Raw genomic sequence first — 25,177 nt, 5'->3', positions numbered from 1 at the left:
GTCTTCTACGGGCCTCCTGACTCTAGTCTCCTTCCCACTTACAGTCTCTTACACACAAACACATGAGGTGTAGTTCTCAAATACACATCTGGTCTTGCCACTTGTCCCTTTGGCTTCCCCAGAGGCAGAACCCAAGACAAAGAAACAAGAGCAGGTACTTGGTCTGGGAGGCAAAAAACAGGGATATGGAAAATGAGACAGAGAAGGGAAGGTAGGCCAGATAGAGGACATTATCAAATCAGTTGTTGCTGAAGGCAGCTGGAGCTTAAACTTCCCAGAAAATTCTGGAAACCGGTTTACAGCACATACCTCAGAGTTATTTCCTTGGAAGGACTAGGAAACTGGGGTATTTAGAAACCAAATTCTGAGAGTCATTGGTAAAGGCTGAGGTGATGCAGGGGAGCCAGCAGTGTTAATTTCCCAGAGCACCAGGCCTGCCTCACAACCAGGCAAAGTAGCTTTCATGGCCAGAGGAAAAGTCAGGCAAAGAAGTGCAGGTGCTGCTGATGGTTCAAAGTCAGGCTGACATGTACTGGAGTGATGAAGAGGAGAGCATATGGATAGGGCACCAACAGCATCTACAATTCAGATAACCTTTGAGATGTTTTCCTGTAGAAACCGGTCTCTTATTTTTATGATACACTAAGCCTTTTATAGTCTGAACCAAACCTTTCCATGGGAATGTACCGTTTATTCCAACCTTGTGGAATTTTCTATAGGTACACCCTCTTATACTGCTAAGCTCTGTACAAGGTGCTGCTCTTTCCCAGAGGTCTTTTCTTTTTTGTCTTCTGACCAAGTCCTGTCCATCCTTCGAGAACGAGTTCAAATGGTGCTTAATCTTGGAAACCCTTCCTTCTTTCTCCAGGCAGAAATGGTGTTTGGAATATTGTTAGAGTTAAGTAAATGTGTAAATAATGGATCAGTGAGCCTCTGCTCTTACTGTTGAACACATTTACTTGTAATTATCTATGTGTCTGTTTTCACCATAGACTATGAAATATGACCGGTCAAGGGCCATGTCCTATCTGTCTTATCCATTTCACCTACCGCACAGTCAACATCCAATAAATGATTGTTGAAATATCCCCATAAATGAAAGTATTGAATATTTCAATATTGAATATTTTCAATGTTTCAGCATTGAAAGCATTGAAAAATAGCCCCTTAAAGAAAACTAGAGATAAGACAAAAATTAGTACCTCTAAGTTCTTGTCATGCCTCTATCCACATAATTTCATGGTTAGTAGTTTCATTGCCTCTTTTCAAAAAAGTGGAGAGAGGTATAAAATGAACTTCAAATTCCCTTCAAATTCTAAAATGCTACACAACCTCACTTATGTTGCCTCTGAGGTAGAGCATAGAGAATACCACAGCTGATGCCTGTTATGTTTCATTGATTGGGGGTAAAGTAGAAATGTAAGTGTGGTGATGTTTTCTTGAGTTCTGGACTTGGCTTGTTTGTTCGTTTGTTTTTCCCTTCATAGCATCTACAAAAGGCAAGGCGCCATTTTTACCTGCCTCTGTGTATTTTTATTAAATGGAAAAAGTTATTTACAAATGCAGGCTTATATATGTTTTTTTCCTCAGTTTTGCTATTACATGCATTTCTCTCAGTGATTCCAAAGAGAGTAAAATAATTCAGAGGCATAAAGCGTTTTAGGGTAATTTTCATCTGGCTACAACACAATAAAGCTTTATCTCTAAGAAACCTGCTCAGGAGAATATGCCAGTGGAGCCTAATGGAGTTGTATTTCCACTTTTCCACTAGAGGGAAATTATGTCATTGTATTATACCATGGAGGCCAAATATTTGCCAAATAAAACACATTGAAATGAATATTAAAAGCAGTGTAGGTAAACAACTCACCCTAGGGACTGGCTGTTTCACAAAAGAACACATATAATCCTTCTAGAATAGAATTCAGATCAGTTATTACTTCTCTGCTCAAACTCCTTTAATAGGGGTCCATCACACTGACAGTAAAATCCGGATCCCCGCCCATGGTTCACAGGGCCATCCCCGGATGGGCCCCTGCCTCTCTCTTCTGTCTCATCTCATGTTGCTCCCTGCCTCGTTCTCTGTACAGCAGCCACACAGAGTTCTTACTGATGTCCAGCTGCCACCAGCCTGCTCCCGAGTCAGGAGTTACACACTGCCTCTGCCCTCCACCCAGATTGTTCACTCCCCACTCGATTGACCTGCACCCCTCATTTTGTTTAGGTCTGTGCTCAAATGAGTCCTCCCCTAAAGAGGCTTTCCCCAGTTTTTGATCTGAAAGAGCAGCCTGCATCCCTCTATCTGGTTTTCTGGCATTCTTGTATTTTCATGTCTCTTGGCAATACCTCCCATATTCTGTACCTATTTACTAATGAACTGCCTCCCTGTGAGGGTAGCAACTTTTGTTACCAATGTCTTAAACTGTACTACTTGGTTCAAACATTTATTGAATGAATGAATTTGTTGACTGAGTAAGTGAATGACTATTCCTAATTCACATTTATATTTCAGTCAGCTACTGGCAAGATCAGTCATGCTTAGACTAGTGACTAGAGTATAGAAACCTGAGGAGAAATGCCTTTTTTTTAAAAAAAACTTACTAACTTTGCCATTTTTTTCTGTAGTTCATGGTTTGTAGTAATTGACTTCTTGTTAGTTTTGAGACATTTAATGCATGAAAGCACTCTTTCCCTCACAAAGTCACAGAGCCAGCTGACTTTTTTTTTTTTTTTTTTTTTTTTTTTTTTAGTTAATACACATGTAGCATCTACTGGCTGGAAGTAGAGGACGTGTGGGCTGTCAGTTGTCCTAACAATGACTTAAAACCTTTTCTGAGTTTTTAAAACTATAAACAAGGTGTGATGTCCATTTTGTATGCCAAGAGATTCTCCTTTTATATGGACCTATTTATCCATCCACTCTCTATAGTATGAAGTGTGGTAGGTGCAGTGTTAAGCTACATAGCAAAAATGTTTCAAATTCTTATATCTGGCTCCAGAAAGGTTACTTGACCCCTAGTCAGAACCTTATAGAATGGAATGATTTTGTGGAATCACACCCTCATGATTTTTCTGGAATTCATCAGTTATATGCTAGAGAGAGGACTGTTAATGTAAACTTTCTGGGAACATTAATCATATTGGTAATAAGGATCTTTTATAGGTACTGAGAATAGATGACCATAGACTTTAAAGCACAGAACTCCAGTTTAATTAAACACACTATCCATCCTTCTGCTCTTTTTTATTTTTTTTAATTTTTTTTAAAGATTTTATTTGTTTATGCGACAGAGATAGAGACAGCCAGCGAGAGAGGGAACACAAGCAGGGGCAGTGGGAGAGGAAGAAGCAGGCTCATAGCGGAGGAGCCTGATGTGGGGCTTGATCCCATAACGCCGGGATCATGCCCTGAGCCGAAGGCAGACGCTTAACCGCCGTGCCACCCAGGTGCCCCCTTTCTGCTCTTTTTTAAAAATGTAATAAACTATATCTTTTTTTACTATATCAAATTTTTTTAAAGATTTTATTTATTTGATAGAGATAGAGACAGCCAGCGAGAGAGGAAACACAAGCAGGGGGAGTGGGAGAGGAAGAAGCAGTCTCCCAGTGGAGGAGCCTGATGTGGGGCTCGATCCCAGGACTCGGGATCACGCCCTGAGCCGAAGGCAGACGCTTAACGACTGAGCCACCCAGGCGCCCTTTACTTTATCAAATTTTATTCTTGTCTCCTTGTTTATATGTTTGTTGTTGTACTTTTGGAATTTACAGTATTTTTAAGATGAGTTAAATCATAATCATTTTGACTAAACATTTATGTGATGTATCAGGGGTTGGCAAACTTTTAATAAAGGGCCAGATAGTAAGTACTTTTGGCTTCGTGAGCCGCATGGTTTCTCTTGCAACTACTCGGCTCTGCTGTTGTAGCGTGGACAGTACATCAATGAACAAGCCTGGCTGTGTTCCAAGAAAACTTGTTTTCAAAAACAAACAGCAGACTAGATTTGGTAGTTTGCCAACCCCTGCCCCATAGTACATAGTACCCCAGATTTTTTAAGATTGTTTCTTGAGGGTAGAAGCTATCCTATAGTAGAGAATGAGGCAGATGCATCCCATAAATACTAGTTAAGTTGATTTAAATAAAGTAGAAATTATATAATAGTTGATGCAATATGCAGTTATGATTTTGAATGGAAGGCATCATCTCTCGTGTAATCCAGTGTCTCCCATATAGAAATATGCACAGGATAAGGACCACTTTAATTTTAGATATATAAGAAAAAACAACAACCCTTCCCTTTCCTGATGAATTGGTTTGTTTTATTTTATCAGATATGACTCATCACAGTTCCCCTTTAGCCCTGACTAACAACTGACTTCAGAACTGAGAGTTAGCTGAGAACGAAGAGCTGAGTTTTGTGCTTGATGGTAGTAGCCAGCATTAGCTGATGTCTTCAGTACCATTAGCTCCTATGCCTTCATTGATTTCATTCTTTTTTGAAAGTAGGTGAAGAATGAATATATAAATGTCATCTGTTATATCTAATACAAAGGTATAATTGGATGTGGCTTCTTGACAAAGATGACTTTTGAGCCCCTTTTGAAGAATGAGAGGAAAGGAATGAAAATCATTTTTGATGAGAGGAATATAAGCAAAAACAGGAAGATAGGAGTTACTAGAATTGTTGGCTGATTTATGTGGTATTGAGAAGCAGCAGTAAGAAAAGCACATCTTAAATCACAGCTTGACCACTTTCATCAGTACAAATGAATTTGAATTCCTCAATTCCTAAAGAGCATAAATAAATAGCAAGGGTTTGGGGTATTTGGGGTCACTGTTCTTACAGGTTTGTATAGGGGAACAGTTTAGCTTATAGTACTACTTGCATAATAGTGATGCTTATATGTCTGTGAAGTGAGAATCACTACTTTGTATGCTCATGTAAATTATTATATTGCACTAATTATTTCATCAAATACTATAGGGTGAGTTAATAATTATTAATAGATTAATTCTTGCTATATATTGTGAAACAGTGTCAAAGAAAAAATTATTTATGTTTTAAGGTATACCATCTAGGTGGCATAAGCAGTGCTTCAAATTTTTTGGCTTTTATGATTGATTACAAAGTAATTCTCATACATATATGTGTATTTATATGTTTATCCTTTTATTTCTTGCAAATAACATTTTTCTAATTTCTTTTTGCTTTTCTTTCAGTTGTTTTACAGGTTTGCAGCCTGGTCCTTTACCCAATCAAGTTCATTGAAACTGTGAGCCTGAAAATTTACCATGAGTTCAACTGGGGTTATGGCCTGGCCTGGGGTGCAACTATATTTTCGTTTGGGGGTGCCATCCTTTATTGCCTGAACCCCAAGAACTACGAAGACTACTACTAGAACCAACAGTCTCAGATTTTAAAAACGAGCAACCATCCAACAAAAGGATTACGTCTGTATCTTTTCTAACTCACTGTTTTCTAAAACACTTGTGGAGCATCAAGCTGTTTGCTCAGTTGATTTAATATCTTTTGCCTTTTGGCTGTCAACATCATAACCAGCTTTTACATCCATTTTAGGGACCTGCACAAATTAAGAGAGCTGATTAGACATAGGCAAATGCTGCAAACTTCCAATATGTTCATGTCATTTTTCTTGACAAGTGAAGGGTCTATATGACAGCAACCATTGCGAGAAACTACTTGGAATGAGAAATGCCTGAATCTCCTATTGCCTGCAGGGGAGCAGCTGGCATAAGCACCATTTAGAGGTTCTTTGGCTGTGATAAGGATTCCACTGTTAGAGTCCTTATCCCCTGCTTATCCCACCCAATGACTAGATAGGCCGTGGTTATTTGCTTGAGTGAGTTTTTGAAAAGTGAACCGCCCTTTGGCACCTAATGGGAGTTCTGAATGTAATTGGTTAAGGGTACATATTCCATCTTCAAGAATACTCTTTTTTTTAATGGGAGGCAATGCTTTGGCAATCAGCTTCTCCCTGGGAAGGAAGTCAAGACTTGTAGACATGTGCTTTTCATTATGTGATTAGCAATTGTGCCTCAGCCTATCTAGAATGAGGAAAATTGAGAGTCTCTACTTTCCCTGGGGCAACTAGAAAGAAATATGCATGAGTTGCTTTTGTCCTAAGTACCCTTTAAATCCTTTACCAAACATTACCGCAAATAATTGTGCGTATGTAACAAGCTTAAATATTTTTGTAGAAGGTGAACCATTAATATAAATGGTGATAATTTGTTCCCCAGCCCTATACATGCATTTGCCTATTACACATAAAAGTAATATTTGCTCTAGTGAAGTGATTTGAACACTAACCTTGTACACGTTAAGAGGCTTAGATTGGTATTCACACTTATCTACTGTACAAAAGTACATATTCCTTAAAGCTTTTGCTCTATGTTCTCTACTGTTTCACTGGAAAGTTTTAATAGAATTGTATAAGAAGAAAAATTGAAATGGTGTTCATCCGAAAATTCATGATTCTTCTGTAAGCACTGTAGTTCAAAAGAGAGTAGCAATTAGAATGATCATTTTGTTAAAAATTCAGTAAAATAGAAGGCTGCTTTTTTTTCAAGTACTTTAAATGTCTTTATTAAAAAAACAAAAGAATAGTGATAGATTTCTATAAATGTCTAAATGTCTCAGTAGAGGAGTAGAATTCATCTATCACCTGGTCCTCTGAAGTTAACTAATGGGCTAACTGATATGTGCACACAATTATGATGGATTTATGTTAAGGGAATCATTTGTTGGCTGTTCAAATGGAAGGAAATATTAATAATAGGGAATAAGTTTGCAACTAATCTCACACTGCAAACTTGCATTAATCCTGTTTAATATACAAATTTGGATAGTTTAATTATAAACAAACATATTTTTATATCAAATAATACAGTTCTAATATAAAAGTTATAGATAGTTATTTTTGTTAACAAAGACACTAAAACAGTATGTCCTGGTTTTGGCCCTTTTGCAGAAAGAAGCATTTGAAAAATCATTTAAAACCTACTTAGGTTCTATTATATTGCAAAATCCGTTAAGAGCAGGACCGCATCAATAGTATTTAATAATTTGCCTCCCAGAGCAGAGTTCTGCTTTCAGCTTGTCTTAAGAACTGTTGCCAAAACAACAGGGAAAAAAATCTATTTTATTATTCAAACACTTAAAAAAAAAAACCCTCCTATCTTGTGACTTTTCTATAGAATCGCAAAGTAAATATGAAGAACCAGGCTTAATCTTACTTTAGCAATGACAGACAAAAGGAATTAAATGCATCCTAGAGAGAAACCTTTATAAAAGTATATGATTCTCTATAGAATCATAAGAAACTATGGGTGGAAGTTTTCCAGAAAGATATTAGTATTATAGAATCTTTCAAAGCAATTTTCTTGAGAAATAGTAAAATCTGGGCCAGACTGTCTTGCAGTTAATTGCATATTGTCAGAGCAGCATGAGAAATACAATATTTGTTGGATAGCTATTTTGGCTACTAAACACTGTCTATTGTGAGAGAGTCTCTTTATTCCTGAATAATGGAAGAACAGTACTTTAGTGCTGACATCAATGAGGCACTTTCCTTAGTCCTAGTAGAGGATGCAGTGTGCTGTTAGACCAATATCACATCTCGAGTCTTATCAAGTTTTCATTCTCTGTCAATATGACAGGCTGGAAAATGACAGAATATGTTATAGGCTAACTGCACACATATTTGCAGTACACTGAAAAGTAGATTTCTTATATAACTTTTCTCCCCTTCCAGTGAAGAGCCCTGTGTTATATTTCTACCATCACTAATATTTGAAAGTATTTCATGACTAACAAGCTCAGTACAACACGAAAGTTGTTGCCCATCTGAAATGCTGTTTCGTCTATCAGAATAAACACATGTGAATTTTCACCTACATTACATCTTTGCAGCTTCAGGTTTGTTTGATGTTTTCTTACAAGCAAAACTGTTGACTATAAATCCATTGTTTATCTTAGAGAGCTATGTACACATACAACATAAGAGCATAAAGTACTCAGCAGGGCTAGTTATTTGGATTTCTTGCACAACTATTTAGCTTTTTGTAAGTTCAACATGTAAATTTTAAAGACAAATATAGAGAGACCTATGTGTTTGAAATATAAATGATATATATGGATTAGCATGTACTTGTATATTATTAAACATGCAATGAACTGACTGGTAAGTGACGTCTAATTGTATGGCTAGCAATGTAATTTATTCAGACTGTATTTTTGTACAGAGCAGCGCACACTAACCTATGCCTCTGTGTCCTCTTTAATGCCTAAAACTGTGCCTAGAAATTTCATCTGTCTTAAATAAAATTATACTTCATGCTGTTTATGCTATAGTTTCTCTATTGCTGTTCTATATTTATTATTTTTAAATATATGACATGTTTACTACTTAAATATGAATCCATGGTATTCTGGTTTTTTCTAACAGTCCTCTGGGGGAAACCTGTTTATCACTCCAGTGGTTTTGAGTTTGCAGTTTCGTGATCGGTTCTTCATTTCATGATTTTTGTAGCTGACCTGAAGTTATCTATGTGGAAAAAACAAAAATAAAAGTGGTTTCACTGATGTGGTTTGACTTGTGTCTTCTCTACTGTGTAGACCCATTAACAGGTTCCTAAATTACATGTCTGCAAGTTCCTGTTCTCCTTTATAATACGTATTACTTAGAAAACAGAACTTGCCGTGACATGCTCATTTTATGTAAAACATTTTAAAACTAGTTTTGTTTAATATTCTCTCCTGGGGCGCCTGGGTGGCACAGCGGTTAAGCGTCTGCCTTCGGCTCAGGGCGTGATCTCGGCGTTGTGGGATCGAGCCCCACATCAGGCTCTTCGGCTATGAGCCTGCTTCTTCCTCTCCCACTCCCCCTGCTTGTGTTCCCTCTCTCGCTGGCTGTCTCTATCTCTGTCGAATAAATAAATAAAATCTTTAAAAAAATAAAAATAAAAAAATAAAAAATAAAAAAAAAAAAAATAATATTCTCTCCTAAGATTCTCTCTGTCTCCTCGGGCACCTGGGTGGCACAGCGGTTAAGGTCTGCCTTCGGCTCAGGGCGTGATCCCAGCGTTATGGGATCGAGCCCCACATCAGGCTCCTCTGCTGGGAGCCTGCTTCTTCCTCTCCCACTCCCCTGCTTGTGTTCCCTCTCTCGCTGTCTGTCTCTATCTCTGTCGAATAAATAAATAAAATCTTTAAAAAAAAAAAAAAAAGATTCTTTCTGTCTCCTGCAGTTGAGTTATATAAACACTAAGAGAAAGAAAGACCGTTAAATATCTCTTTAAACTTTGCTTTGAAATGCACAGGAAGGAGATACAGTGCAGACTATTGGTTTTCCTACTCTAATGACACAATTAGAAACAGGAGGAGCAAAAGGGTCGATACTCTGTTGGTTTTGTTTCGTTTTCGGTGTTTGCAAGGTAGGTTAAAACAGCCTCTCCTGCATTATTTCTCATTTTTAATTAGGCACGCTCCATTTTCCGTGCACATGCACACGTGCATGTGAACAAATCCATAAAATTGAAGTCGAAATTTCGCATCACCTTTGTGTATTTAAATGGTGAATGTACTTGGAAAGAAATTTAAATAAGGCAATAAAATGCACTTGTATGGTTGCCAGAAATTTTTCTTGAAGATATAAATAAAACCACATGTAATTGAATAAACTTGTGTTGATAAAATCAGTTTAAACATGAAGTACATATTTTTGTTAGGATCTTTCATGTCTCATGTGAACCCTTGAATGTTGAAAGGGTCGCAGAACTCTTTTCTGCCAAAAAATATTGTAAATCATCTGCAAGCCTATGCTATATTTAATTTCAAACTTCCAAAAGTATGCATATTGACAGCTATAAATTCTAACATTTTCTATCATTTTGGAGATTTTCCTTTCAATGACCTTATTATATTCTAATTTGATAGAGTAGCATCATTCATTTGATGTATTACATTTTCAGTATAAAGTACTTTCATTTGTATACAGAATTCTCATGAGCAAAACACTTTTACAAATACGTCCTGCCTGGTAATTATCCGTGACCCACTTTCTCTGAATTTGGAAGACATGGAGACATAACTTCACTCTGATTTGACAAGGGAAAATCCTTTGCCTTCAGAAATTTCACTGTGAACATGAAACAGGAAAGCGTTTTCAATTTGCTCTGCCATAATGGCCATATAGCCTGTTAGCAGTTTCTTTTATTAAGTTAGATCCATCCTATGTCAACACAGTGTCCCATTTTGAAGGATTTTAAGTCATTTGGGTTAGAAAATAAATTGGTAGTGAAATTATTTTCTATTCTGTTGAATAGTCCACTGAATACCTGAATTTCTGATTTATCAAATTCTCATGACCTGTTAATAGCTTTTCAGAAGCACAACCTTAGATGGGATTAAAAGAGCAAATAAAAATTAGAATTATGTGCTTAGTATTTTCACTGGAAGCACTAATTTATTTGAATAACTTAACTTCTATGTCAACTATTGGAACATGGTATTATAGCTACTTAATGCCAAAGTTAAGATCAGACTAAGTAACAAAACACCATCTAATAAAATGCCAACAATTTTTCTTATGTGAGGCAGGTCTTCAGACTGGGAAGTCCTCAGAGTTTTAACAACTACGTGTTGCTATGAGCAGAGAGTCCATATAGCTATACTTGGAAAAATCTGTTTTCAAAGAGTCACCAGCTGGATGACTCATACATTTATATTCCAGCGGTAAGTCTAATGGTTCCAAAGTATAACGAAGAGAACAGGAGCTGAACTGTTCAAGTGGGAAGAATAATATGTGGTGTTTCGAAGCCAAGATTAACAGCACACAAAGAATGGTGTTCTTTATAAAACTAAAGCTGTGTTGAGTGGTTCACCAGAGAAACTCAGTTTGGGCAAGCAATTATTTCCAAGTTGAATGACTTCATAGGAATAATGATTATAAAAGAAACTTGGAACAAGTACTGGAAAATCATGTCATCAAACCAGCAAAAACCTTGAATACTTCAATTTCTGCATATGACAAGAATTAATGAAGAAAATAGTATCTAAACATATATATACTAATAAACATACATACTAATTATATATAATAGATAATTACACATTACATACATGTGATGGTGGTACTGAAGACTGTCCCTTGGCTGCTTTGAATTTATCACTATAAAGGTAAAATAAGAAATAAACAGCCTATTTTTTTAATAAAAATATGATTCACAAGAAAAATTCAAACAAATTGTTTTAAGTCTAGACAGACTCCAGGTTATTATGAATGACGAATTACATTGTTAAGGGATAAATGGAGGAGATACCTCGCGTAACTCTTTGATATCATGTGTTAACTGATATACTCATGACATACTCATGCTTAGGAACCTCTCCCACACACAAACTTCTCTATCAAAGTGTTTTTGGAGAGTAAGTCCCCCTTTGTGCTCATATCACTGTTCGGTGGGAATGTGGCAACTCCTGACGTCAAGAACAATTTCCCAATTTTTAACATTTACGTGATTCTTCTTAAACATCTAGCTATTAAGATCGTGTTACTTATTTGCATTGTTATGTGTCTGAAAGAAGCAAAATGAAAAATTGTAATCATCGAAAGGAAAAATTTTCCTCTATCATTCAAGTTTTTTTGGCTGGTCTTAAGAATTAAATTGACATGAGACAGCTAAGCAGGAGAAAATCAAATTTAATTATGTACGTATGGGGACTCTATATATTATGAGGCCCACAGGCAGTCAGGCAATTGAGCTAAGGAGAAGTGGGTACGAGTCTGGGGCTACAAAGGGAAGGAAGGGAATTCGCAGGAAGTTGAAAATGTCACTGTTTGGTAAACAGTATTTGCCGAGCCTTCCAGAAACAATGGGACAAAGAGGACTTGGATCAAGCAGGGCTTGCTAGGTTCCTCCCTGTCCACTGCACCTAGTTCCTATTATGCTATAGTTATCTGTGATGATAGCTCTCTCCTGGAGCAGATGCTCTATCTAAATCCCTTCAGGCAGTTATGGAAGAAGCAAAAAAGAAAAACTCCTTGAGTCATCTGTTTCTTAAAAACAATTAGCCTAAAGTAATCCACAGGCCAAAAGACACATTTTGAGAGGGTAAATTTTGCTCCCCTAAATAATAAAACATTTAACACTTACGATAATGAAAATTATGTTTCTCATTCAACTCCACCCTCTGAATGCTGTTCACTGTTGGAACAAATTTGGCATAAATTTGACATAATATAGAAATCCTCATGGAGGTATAATGTTTCATATAAAATTTCCAGTTATATTTTCTGAAGACCTTGATATTTTTAAATGCTGCTTAATGAAGCAGAATTTTGAAAAAAATCTATTCTCAGGGATTTCTGTGCAAGCCTCAATATTTAGCACATTTTTCTAGCCAATTTTCAAGACACCAAATACTTTGAGTTACTTTCTCCCATTTCTTCAGGCCTGTATTAAATTATTTTTGCCCTATCTCTATCAAAAGTCAATAAACATTAGTACATATTTAGCCAGGCCTTTGAGCTTTAGCAAGTTCAAGTATGATCCTACACACCAGGATCCACCCTTCTGTCAATGATCGGATAACATTTAGAATTAGAAATGTTCTAGAAGTTGAGGTAACTAACCACTAAGACTTCTCATGCTCATTCAAACCAAAAGCACTATTTGGCTTCAATTAGTTTTCTTTGACTACTGTGCTGTTTGGACCGGGAAAACACATGTAACATGCTATTTTCCCAAACTAAGGCTGGTTTTGATTTATTAATATAAACATACACAAATTTCATGCATTTATATGCTTAGAATGGTTTGCACACTATCTATTTTGGAACTGGAGCATTTTTAGATTTACAATTTAATGGAAATACAAAGTTATAGTCAGAGTAAGGATTGGGGAAAAATATCTACAGGAAAAGGAGATCAATCAGCTGCATCATCCAAGTTTTACCATTTAGTCATAACTGTGCGGTATGAGATTGTGTAGGTATGAGAGCAGAAACCTGACAGGTTGGTGTAATTGATTAGCTTTGGAGTCTATGCTCCACCCATAATGATTTTTCTGAGAACAGTGAAGGACATGGCAGGCAGCCATATTAGCACCACACGACCCTGCACCCCTGTTCAGAGGTAATTACAGCAGAGATGGTTCCTGCCTTAAGCTAGCCTCCTTTCTTTCTCTTGCCCATTAATTTGGAATTGGTCTCTGCATGTAGCTAGTAATAAAATGCATCAACCATGGGGTTTTGAGGGTGTGTGCAGGGATGCAAAGAAAAACTGCAGAGAATAAAGGAATGAAATAGATATGCAGAGAAAAGCAGTCAAGAAGGACCATGTAAGACCCAGAGAGTGGGAAAGAGTACCAGTTTTTAGTAAGGTCAAGCTGCCTGTGTTCCATGAAATACTCCCATGTCCTTCCAATAATTTCCTGTTTTGATTAAACCAGTTTTAGTTGGAACCAATAGAACCTTTTGTTAGACAAAGCACCCTTCATTAGAGGGTTCAATATTCAGGTTGTGCTAAATGCCCAAAAAAGAACTGGGAAGATTTCTTGGCACACTTCCGATCCCAACCCAGGGTGCCCAACACTTCATTTCCGTCAAAATTTACTCCCACTTGTCTCATTCACATTACAATGCCTCATTCACAGTACAATGTAGCTCAGTGAAAAGATTTTTAATGTAAACTCTCCCTTCTTTGTGTATATTTTTTCCAGGATCAAAGTCATATGCTAAGGGGGAAAGATCAATAATTATCAGATGGCACAAAAGCTACCCTGGGATCTTGGAAGCTGGTCATGGTAATTTCTCCCCCATATTATATCTAGAACGCACTGGCAATCTATATTAGCCCCAAAGAGCTGTTGCACTGCACAACCCCAGAGAGCACCATTCACATGTGTTCTCCAAGAATTCCAGTCTTGCTGACTTTTCCTATTTTTTGAATTTATGGCTTATCTTGAGGATTTCAGAGTAATACCTCACGCACACAATATATTTTTAGAAGATGTTATCTACTTGAGAGAGAAAGAGAGAGAGAGAAAATGAGCAAGGGGGGGGCAGAGGGAGAGAGAGAGAGAAAGGAGCAGACTCCCTGCTGAGCAGGGAGCCTGACAAGGGGCTTGATCCCAGCACCTGCAGATAATGACCTGAGCCGAAGGCAGACCCTCAACTGACTGAGCCACCCAGGCACTCCTCACACACACAGTATTATCAACCAAAGTTTCCATTGCCTTCACTCTACTGCTGCTTTGGGCTCAGATAAATCAGACCCAAGTAGAATCAAGCATTTTGGAGCAAACCCAGTAACTGCATATAGTAAAAGAGTCTACTCATCCAACTTCTCTGGAGATCTGATCTGCATGGCTGCTTAATAAGCAAGTCAACCGAATGGTTACAGTTATTCTTGGATTCCTTTGGCTAACACAGTGGCTCCAACACATGACAAAGTAGTTATATACAGGCACAACTAAACCCAAGGTCAAAGACTTAACCTTCCCCACATTTGCATTCCCAACTCAATCTAGGACTAAACAAGGGACAGGAAGTTAAACCTCCCCCATTTTTGTTATTGTGTCCTCCGAAACGCAAACCTGTGTGTGTGTTTTAAGAAAAGAACATTACTTGTTCATGAAAATCCACTGATGAAATAGGTATTTCAGTATCACATGCACTATGACATAGATACTAACAACTTCAAGAGGAGGATTGTCCTTTCTTGCAATGAGACCAAAAATATTTAGGCGTTCACATGACATACTAGGATGAAATTTTTAGTTCTTCGTGCAAAGTGTTATAGGCAGTCAAATTATCTGTCATCTCCACAGCTTTCGTCCAGGGGCTAAGTCATCCACTTTGAGAGGTTTGGGTTTGTTTGTTTGTTTTTTTTCCCTATTTAATTTCAAAATAAAGTTCTATTGATTGATGTGAATTTCAGCTTTGATGGACATTTTTCTGTGACTCCGGATGACAGCAGATGGCCTCATGCCCTTAAGACAAACTGATTCACCATCACTGGTATAATACACGATCCCTTCTTTCTGTGAACAATACCTTCAGATTGTCCAGAGAAGCCACATGCACGCACAACATGAGACAAAGAGTGGTTCTGACAACTGGTACTATTGAGAAAAGAGTCCCTTAAGACTTAAGTGATAGAAGACTTCAGGGATATGGTGGGACTTTCTCTAGCCCATTTTAGTTGTTTCAGTATTTGATATCACTAAATACCGTACATCATCATTTTCCTCATTCGTTTACATCTCTCAGGCCTTCAAAAGATCCTTGAACACATTTAACAAAAAGCCCAATCCTTTAGCACATTCTTTTTTTCTGTGGCCTGAGCAGCAAAAGACATTTGTTTTTTGAAATACAAGCAACTGTCCCGTTTCCTGGGTCAACGGAAAATACGTGCCTTGATATTTTCCATTCTTTTTTGGATCTAACAATGCAAGGCAAAACAATTTTGCATTCCTTACTCCTTCATCAGGAAAATGACATAAGAATCCACATAACAAACATAGCATAAGGCATTTAGGAGTGCTGTATTTTACACACTATATTTAAATGCTTCAGGAATAAGAATAGAGTCTTAAAAATACATCAGGTCAGGACTTGCTCCCTCCTTTCTCCAGTCTTTAAATGCAAACACATGCATACTGACAACTCTCAGAAAAATAGCCCTAATGAGAATTTCTCCCTTTCCCAAGGGGTGCCCTCTGCCACGATCTATTTATGGAATAATAGTGGGCTCTCTCCTTCATTCTCACATCCTCCATTTAAAAGTGCAATTTCCATTTTTAAAGTATTGCTGAAAGGAAAGAAGTCATCTTTTATCACAGTCAGGAAAGGTCAGCAAGTCAGTAATCCTCCATTCACTTACTGACAGAAATATCCTTTCCTCCCACAGCAGACCAGAAAAGTGATTTATTTGAGATTGGCATTAATACATAAAATGTCCAGTACACCTAGCTATGCCTGGGCAATCCCTTGCATGGTCCAGAGGCTTCTTTTATTACCTGCTAAGGCTGTGAATTGAATCTGTTGGAGCAAGCATTGTAGATAGGATTCCCAATCCCCTCCCAAGCACTCTTCCATAATATCTAATCCTGCCAAGGCCAAAATATTTTCATAACGAAGACCAACCAAGAAGCCCTCTTTGCTTCTGTGCCCAGATGTTGACCTTTCCTTTGCATTTGGGTGCCCACACACACGGACGATCCTATTTACAGTAGAAGTTTTCTTTGTCTGTTGCAAACCGCATGGTTGTTTTTCAGTCCTCCAAATATTCACTTAGTTTTATCGTGTCTTTAATATGGCCCGAATGTTGTACAAGGTCACGAGACATTACTAAAAGTATAATCTGAGACTTCACAGTTCTTCTAATTCAAGGAGGGAACACAAAGCATTGCACACAGAAACAATAATTCTGCCCTATATTGTGGAATACTTGCAGTCTCAAAGTAAGTCCACTAGTTTTATTACAACCTGATACTTTAACGATATAGAGTATATAGCAAGATTTTGACCAAAATTAATACATGATTAAACAAAATGATATATGTAAGAATCAGTCTGGGTTTTCCTGCCCAATTGTAGGCTAAATATTTTCTTCTGGGAAAAAAAAAGCAAATCTCTTCCTGTGATCTGTATCTTGTATAATCTAAGACACAACTGATTGTAAGACTTTATGTACCAATCCAAGACTGGGTGGAGAAATGGTGTAATAAGAGTCCTCTGACTAAAACTGGTTCACCAAAGGCTATAGCTTCAGTATAAAACTAAGCAACTCAATAGAGTGGCCACAGAGAAAGGACCAGTAAGGGAACCTTGATATTTCAACCTCAACACTGGGTGGCAAATTTGAACAACTAGTCAGTACTCATGCAAGTTTGAGGTCTGAATTCACACTTATAGTGTGGTCCAAGAAACCTCAAGCAGAGAATTTAATTTAAAATGGTCTCAGATGGGTAGTGCCTGAAGTTGGCTGGCAAAAGCAAATGAAAATTCTCTCTGGACGACCTTAACTTTGATCTAGGCTGACAAAGATTGAGGGTGCAGTTGATTATAAGATGCACTCTGATTTCACAGGTGTGAGAAAGTATGTTTTAGGATTAATGAAATATGGTTATTACTTATCGGTAAGTGATTAAAAGACTTTTACCTCAGAATTAGCTCTTAGTTATGATTAAAACATCTGAGATTCAAGAAGAGTTGTCATTGGGGCGTCTGGGTGGCGCAGTCGTTAAGCGTCTGCCTTCAGCTCAGGGCGTGATCCCGGTGTTCTGGGATCAAGTCCCACATCGGGCTCCTCCGCTGGGAGCCTGCTTCTTCCTCTCCCACTCCCCCTACTTGTGTTCCCTCTCTCACTGGCTGTCTCTCTCTGTCAAATAAATAAATAAAATCTTAAAAAAAAAAGAAGAGTTGTCATATATCTTAGTTATTATTTTTCAGTGTCTTTAATTTTAGGAGACTTATCTATTTATCTTCTCAGATACGTTTCCAGCCTAGCAATCCCAGGCTAATATGTCACTTAATCACAAAATAATAGTGGTGAAAATATTAGATAAGACTTTAAGTAGTTTATTTGAAAGATTTGCTCTCTGTAAGAGCAGCCATTTAAAAAAAAGCATGATGTTTAATGGCAGCTTAGGCTAACGGAATTTAGATAACCCAGAAGATAATCATGTAGGGGTGCTTCCATACATGATGTTCTAATTCATATTGTTTGTTTGGTTTTAAATCTTTTTTATTGTGAAATAAAACACACATGAAAGTGTACAAATGCATAGGTAGAGCTCAGTAATTTATCATGGAATGAACATCCCATATAACCATAACCAAGATCAAAAAACTGAAATTGTCATCCTTCTCTCATCACTGTCCTCCCATTTCCCCCACTCTAATCATTTCCTTCCTTTTTCAAAAAAAAAGCTCTTGTCCATGTAACTATTCATCCTTATACATTACAGTTTTCTTTAGTCTCGTTTCTGAACCCAGGAAAATGGACACATGCGGTAATTGTTTTGTTTCTGTCTTAGTTTGTTCAACATTATGTCCTTGAGATTTATCCATATTGTTGTGTGTAGCTGTAGTTTGTCCATCTCACTGCTCTATAGTATTCCATTATATGAAGGTGCCACAATTTATTTATCCATTCTACTGTGGCTGGACTATTACAGATATTGATGGTATGATTACTCTTGTACAGATCCCTTGATAAGCTGTACACACACTTCTGTTGTGTATTTATAATTTGGAATATAATTGATGGGTTCTTGGGGGAATTCACATGTTCAACTTAATAAGTATTTCCAAGCAGTTTTCCAAAGCAGTAGTATCAATTTGTATGCCCAGCAGCCATGCAATAGAGTGACAATTTTTTCAGGTTTTTTTTGTTTGTTTCTTTGTTTTTAGTCATTTGGCCTGTGGAAAATTTTTTCAATGACTTTTAAGAATACATAAAAATTTGTATACAGCATTGTAGGATTAAACTGTGAGGAATGAAAACTATCTCCAGGCTCAGACAACGAAACAATGGCAATAAGGTAAAATTTAGCAAGAACGATACAAAGCTACCTCCTCTGATCAACTACAGTATGAGGAGACTAAGTGTCACAGAATTTCACATGAAAAAGATGGTGGAAGGTTACGAAGGTGTCGTGGTCAGGAAAAAGTGTTATCCAAATCTGCACTAAGCAGCGTCAGTTTTCTCATAGCAGAACTTGTATATGCCCAGCCCCTAATGAGAAATTACTATTTCTCTCAGTAGATGTTTGTTAATTAATAAAAAAGTTGAATGAAGGAATGACTGAATAGTTTGTTTTCAAAGCTGAATACTAGAGAAAGACACTCAAGAGCGAAGCTCTGCTGAGCCTTCTCCCTCTTTCCTATTTCAGAGGACAGAGACAATTAGGCGACAATTATAGGAGGAGAAACAAATGATTAAAACAGGAAACAGTGAAATCAAGGCTTGGATTTTTTGCAGACGTTGATGAAACAACAGATTTTGTATAAATCATTTAAGTCTTAGTTATGCTTTTCAGAGAACTCTCTTTTCCTGTTCTATTTTTTTTTAAGGTTCCTTTTTGTTTTTCTTCTAAGTTCACTTTTTTCTTTCTCTCTTTTTAAAAGTGTCAGTTCTGTGTTTTATAAGAAAAGGACTCCTGCAGACAAAAGCCTCCCAAATCAAGAAGTACCTCTTCCGGTCCTGCCTTGCTTAGCTTAGGTGCACCCTTCCACAGTCTTATTTTTCTTCAGTTCTCCCCATCATTCATTTCACCCAGTGTAGCATTCTAGTTTTATTTTTTTGGGAAGAAAATAATAAATTTGGGGGAGGGGGATGTTCAATATATATATAAATGAAAAATCGAGTGGAATTTAAAAAATTCATGCCCATAGAGAATATTCCATGTAAATAAAGTCACACCTCATAAAGTTAATGCCTATTAGCATCTCCAGACTTTTCTTTTTTATGTTTATTCCAATTTCTAGGCATAATCAGCTTCTTGTTTTGCACCATTTGTATTTGCATGCCTCCTCGAAGCTGAGGAATAAACGCCTGTTTCATTGCTATTTCCCTAGGTTATTTTGGTTCAGTGGTCTGATGTGTGTAACACTTCATAAAATTAAGAAATATCTTATTAATGCCTTCATTTCCCCTTCAGGTTTTTTGTCTGTATGATCTATGCTACAGATTACACTTACTGTAAACTTAATCTATTTTTAATGACACTTGCCAAGAAAACCATGGCTTTATTTTTCTGTTTACTTTGTAGTTGCTGAGCAAATAGCAGCGGTCTATCACCGATTCGGAAGGAAGGTGGCATGCTAAATTTCACCATTTATCAGTTTTCCCTATGTAACTGGCATATCAAAGAACAGTGCATTTTAAATCATCTAGTGCTTGCCTGGGGTTTCTTTTTTTATGAGACAATGAAAGAACGTAGTTGGAATTTTACAGCATCTTTGAAAAGGAGTTGCAGCTTCCTAATAATGACTTATATTTTTAGTGTGCTTTAACATTGACAAAGCACTTTCAAAAAAAATAATCTCATTTCATCTTCACAAGAATAAAGCCATTCAGTATACTGGTTAGAATATGGCCTCTGAAGCCAGGCTCCCTAATTTCAAAACCTTTCCTCTGCCATTTACTGTCTGTTGATATGACCCAGGGCAGTTCACTGAACTTTTCTCTGGGTCACAGTGTTTTCTTCTGTCCAGTGAGGATGATAATAGTGCCTGTAGATTTGTTGTGTGCATGAAATGAGAGAATCATTTATATCTGTTAGTTACTGCCACAATAATATGTGTACTGATATAAATCATCTAGGGTATGCAACTGAAAGTTCATAGCTAGAGGTTGGCTAGAGGTTGGCTATACTAATAATACCTGGTCTCCTGAACAGGTCTAGGAGTTGGCTGGATGTCAGTTGATCTAGGATGGCCTAGGCTGGAATGACTGGATGTCCTTAACTCCATCTAGATGTGCCTTATTCTCTATCAGTTTATCCTGGACCTATTCCTGGGGCAAAAGAAGGCAAGCCCCATTGCTAAAGTTCACTTCAAATGTCTGCACTTGCTCACCCATGCTAACGTTCCACTGACAAAAATTAGTCAAATTGTTGAGCCCAGAACCAAGGGACAGGGTGGGTCAGCCTACTAGTGACAGGAGGACACTGAAAATGTATTATTGCAAGGGGCACAAATACAGGGAGGGGTAAAAAATTGAAGCTAGCATTGTAATCCAGTACAACATGTGGAACATAGCAAAGTGCCTATAAGACAGAAGATTGAATTCATGTGTAGCTCTTACTATTAGGCTGATCCAAATGAAATGATCATTTTTGTAGATAAAAATGATCAAATATCAGCAATTTTATATGATTCAACCTCAAATTACCATTACAACTTCCTGTAAAAAAGAATTACCATCTACAATTTTCAGTGGAAGAAACTGAAGCCTAATTAATTTTCAAGGTTACTCAGCTCATAAATTTTAGCCTTTTATTTCAATGTAGTCTTCTGACTCTAAATCCGGTCGTCTTCTCTTATATTACAGCAGCATTATGAGATGCTTGGTGATAGATAAATGATTGTAACTATGACATGACTTTATATATAACACAGAGTCATAATTTTCCAACTCTTTTTTTTTTAAACAGGTTTTAATTCACTTTATTTTTCTTGTATAAAACTATGTGGTGGCCACATCTGGAGCCTGGGTTCTGTGCATGGAGACTCTGGTGTGAGTCTTTACAGGCTGGTCAGTGAATTCCTAATATGGAGACTTGGTGAACACAGTCTCTTTCCAGAGGTCATAGTGAGATAGCCATAGGTCCTGGAAATGGCATCAAAAGTGGCCTGGGGGAAGTTGCCTAGGGTGGCAGTGCAGCCCCGGGCTGAGGTGCAGCAGGTGTCAATACCGGCCGCCGTCATCAGTAGCTTCTGGGGCAGTGCCTCTGGGGGCAGGGGTGAGGCACACCAGCACAGAGCCACAGCGGCCAGTCACCTTGCATGGGATGGTGCGGGGCTTGCTGATCTTGTTCTCCCAGTAGCCTTGAGGCACAGGGATGATGGAAATGTAGGCCAGACTGCTGGCCCCACAGATGGCAGTGGCTACCTCCTTGGAGCACTTAACACCCAGACCAGTGTGTTGATTGTAATCTCGCCTGACAACAAATGCCTTGAACCTGGTCCGCTGGCCAGCACGGGTTTGCTTTTGCACAGGCATAACCTTCAAAACCGCATCCTTGAGGGATGGCCCCCAGGAAGAAGTCAGTGATCTCAGAGTCCTGGATGTTCAGGGAGAAGAGATAGCTCTCCTCCCAGGGACTTGATCTTCATGCCCTTGACCAGGCAGCCCAGCTTGGTGACCGGGATCCACTCCTTGTCCTTGGCCTTGCTTCTGAGAGCCCTGCCCCCGACCATGGCCAGGACGAGGTCTGGGATGCTGCTGCCTAATCTTCCACTGAAGCCTTGGCAGCCTCCCATTCCAGGGCCCCCGGGCCCTCCAGGCCCTCCTGAAGCACTGGCGTCATCCGCCATTTGGTGTTTTCTCAGAGAAGAAGCTAATTTCCCAGCTCTTTATCCTCATAAAACTCGTGCCCTGCCAGTGAGTACAGACATCTGAAACACCTGGTCTTTTGCCAACACTAACCCTGTAGCGTTCCATCTCCTGGTTACTAGCTCCTAGAAATAGAAATGAAGCTGGTAGTAGCTAAATGCTATATTGGTACTCTCAGAAAAGCCATCTCAAAAGCACTTGAGAATTTGTGAGTTATAGCTAAATACATTATTTCATGCTTCCCTCACTTGTATTTTCCTAAACATGCTGGCTATGGTATTTTTTCACATTTATTTCTTGTTTGTATATCTAATTATATTTTAGCCAGTTAAACAGATACATTCTGAATAAATATACATTTGGATTATTTTTACATATGAGCGTGTTACATACTTAGCATTAAACTATGCATCACAGGGGTGCCTGGGTGGCTCAGTCGGTTAAGCTCTGCCTTTTGCTAGGGTCATGATCCCAGGGTGCTAGAATCCCGCCCCACCCCGTTGGGCTCCCTGCTCAGCGGGGAGCTTACTTCTCCCTCTCCCTCTGCCTGCCGCTCTCCCTGCTTGTGCTACGAGTTTTTACAAATTGTTGAAACTCAAAATATATTAAGATTTCTAGAATCCTGGGCTGATATCTCCAAAATAAATGCATGATTTCAAACCTCATTTTTGCTCAACATTACCTTCTATTATCCGCAATGGAAACCCTCACCCATTTCTCACAGTAATAATTCTAAAGTTTCTCTCTCTAATGCTGGAATAATTAAAGGTCCTTACTATAGATCCACTCATGGGTAGTATGATTGAACACCTTCATAGCTATCTTTTTTTGCTCAAGTTCAGCCCAAATGTGTATATTCAGACCTGCATGAAACTGGCCAATTGGGACCATTCTACAGTTCATAAGTATCAATGGAAGGAATGTACTTATTTGCTATTAGGTTGAAGTCCTGCTAAAAGGATTTCCAGAATTTGTTGATATTTGTCTTCCTCCTGCTTTATAGTCTTTGAAAAACTATTTGAGCTTGGAAATAATTCTTGGACAAGTGTTTGACCTTGGCAACAAATATTTCCAAAGACGTTAGCACCTGTATTTATGGCTTTAATCACTCGAAAAGAATAATCAGGAAAAACTACTTTATTCTAGGTCATGTGCTAGACCCACGGGGGCAGAGCACAAACATGCATAAGACTCATTTTTCACCCAACTGTAAGGAATACACAGTTTCAGATGAGAAAAGGACGCATTAACACATTATGTGAATATAATTAAATTAAATTGTATGAGAGAGGGAAAAAAAGGAGAGAGAGTTGGGGGTATGGGGAGGCAGGAACACATTCTCTATCTTGGTGAGACATTAACTGGTCTTTTGGTTTAAAAAATATGTAGGAGAGCTCAACCCAACTCATTTAATTTAGGAAAAACTGTGGGCTGGGCATAAAACCTTGACAAAAACTCTTCAGGTCAACATTTGAACCTATAATATTGATTGGGACAGTGGCTCTGAAGTTCTGGAGCTGGAGGTTATAAATCTTTTTGCCTGCAGGACACAGCCTGCAGTTTGACATGTGAGCTCCTCCATCTCATGGCAGTGAGGGATTGATGGAAATTGCCTGATCTAGACTCAGATGTGGCCCAACGCAAACAGGCCAGAGACATGACATGGATGTGCCATATGCCAAGAAATACGCAATTTGGCATAAGAGTCTTGAAGTAGCCAAAGCTGAAGTTGGCAGATGCTTTGTCAAACAAACCTGAGCTTAAGACCAGTAAAATCTGAGGCAAATGTGGTAGCCAAGCGGCAAGGCAAGGTTTGAGGCAGAAACACCAGCAAGTTTTAAGTGAGGGGTGCCTAACTGAGTGTGACACTAAGGGAGGCTAGAGGCCTGATGTGTCTGTCAGCAGAGGGAAGGACAGTCATGTCATTGAACAGGACTGATACAACATTGTCAGTGTAAATACCAGCATTTTGTAGCTTATAAGATGATTGCGCCCAGAAGGTAACCTCCAATCCCGACAGCTGTGTTGCAGTTTTAATGGAAGCAGGCCTTCCACCACTGTTCCTAAAGAAAAGTCAAATTCTATTAAAAATTCAACTTGCTTCTCAGAAGAGTGACCAACGCTAAGATAGGAAGGCAAAACAAGGCCACACATTTTCAATGCACATTCTATCATAACTTCGGATGCTTAAAGGAAAGCACTTAGTTTCTCAAATTACTGCACAAAGTAATCTATGAAATGAAAATCCTTACAAACACCAAGTGCACTTCAAGAGCACTTGAAGTACTTGGCAATCATTCTGAAGCTCTTTATTAAAACCCTAAAGCTCACTAAACCCCACACTGTCAGATGAAAAAAAAAAAGTCATTTTGAATTATTCGTGGAGGGCACAGGATTGCTTCAGTTGATTCTTTTAAAGTTTTCCTCTCTTCTCCACTGCATTAACGACTATACTTGACAAAGATGTTATTGCCCACAGATTGGTGTAAATGATTTGGTTTTAGCAAAATATTTCTGCTAAAGTAGTCTTACAGAATGCACGAACTTCTCAAACATGTGGGCAAGGTTTTTGCTATCTCTCCAAGCTTCAATGCCCTTCATATGTAAACTCAGGACACTGAGCGAAAAATCAGAAATATGTTCTAGTGACATAATCCTACACATGGGCAAATGATTATACACTAAAAATGTCCATTGTCACTTAATATAAAATATTAGTATTTAGAAAAAATCTAAATATCTAAAACCAAATTAGTTATGGTATAGTTGTTCAATGCATTATCAAGCAACTGTAAAGAATCACATTCACAAAGGACTTTAGTGGGATGCAAAAGTACCTGTGATACAGTGTGATTTTTTTAAATTAGGAAAGAATATTATGTTAACAGCATCATGTTCATTTTTTTAAAATTTATTTATTTATTTATTTATTTGAGAGAGAGAGACAGCACACGTGAGAGTGAGCACAAGTTGGGGGAAGGGCAGAGGGAGAGGGAGAAGCAGACTCCCCACTGAGCAGGGAGCCCAGTGTGATGCGGGGTTCCATCCCAGGACCATGGGATCATAACCTGAGCTGAAGGCAGATGC

General features: G+C 38.1%; 1 protein-coding gene and 1 pseudogene across 1 annotated transcript in view; one reads left to right on the top strand and one right to left on the bottom strand.

Moving 5' to 3' along the window:
* The window catches only part of TMEM47 (transmembrane protein 47), a 30,235-nt gene extending 21,632 nt beyond the window's left edge, over positions 1-8,603 (top strand). Inside the window, exon 3 of the mRNA XM_034649471.1 lies at positions 5,219-8,603. Coding sequence (XP_034505362.1) covers positions 5,219-5,397 — 179 coding nt within the window. The 3' untranslated portion in view covers positions 5,398-8,603. The remainder of the gene's footprint in view (positions 1-5,218) is intronic.
* A 12,617-nt stretch (positions 8,604-21,220) lies between these two features.
* Positions 21,221-22,071, bottom strand: LOC100475109 (annotated as a pseudogene).
* Positions 22,072-25,177: the final 3,106 nt, after the last annotated feature.

The sequence above is a fragment of the Ailuropoda melanoleuca genome, chromosome X (assembly GCF_002007445.2).
Source record: "Ailuropoda melanoleuca isolate Jingjing chromosome X, ASM200744v2, whole genome shotgun sequence".
Taxonomy (NCBI): domain Eukaryota; kingdom Metazoa; phylum Chordata; class Mammalia; order Carnivora; family Ursidae; genus Ailuropoda; species Ailuropoda melanoleuca.
This window is presented reverse-complemented; position numbering and strand designations above follow the sequence as displayed.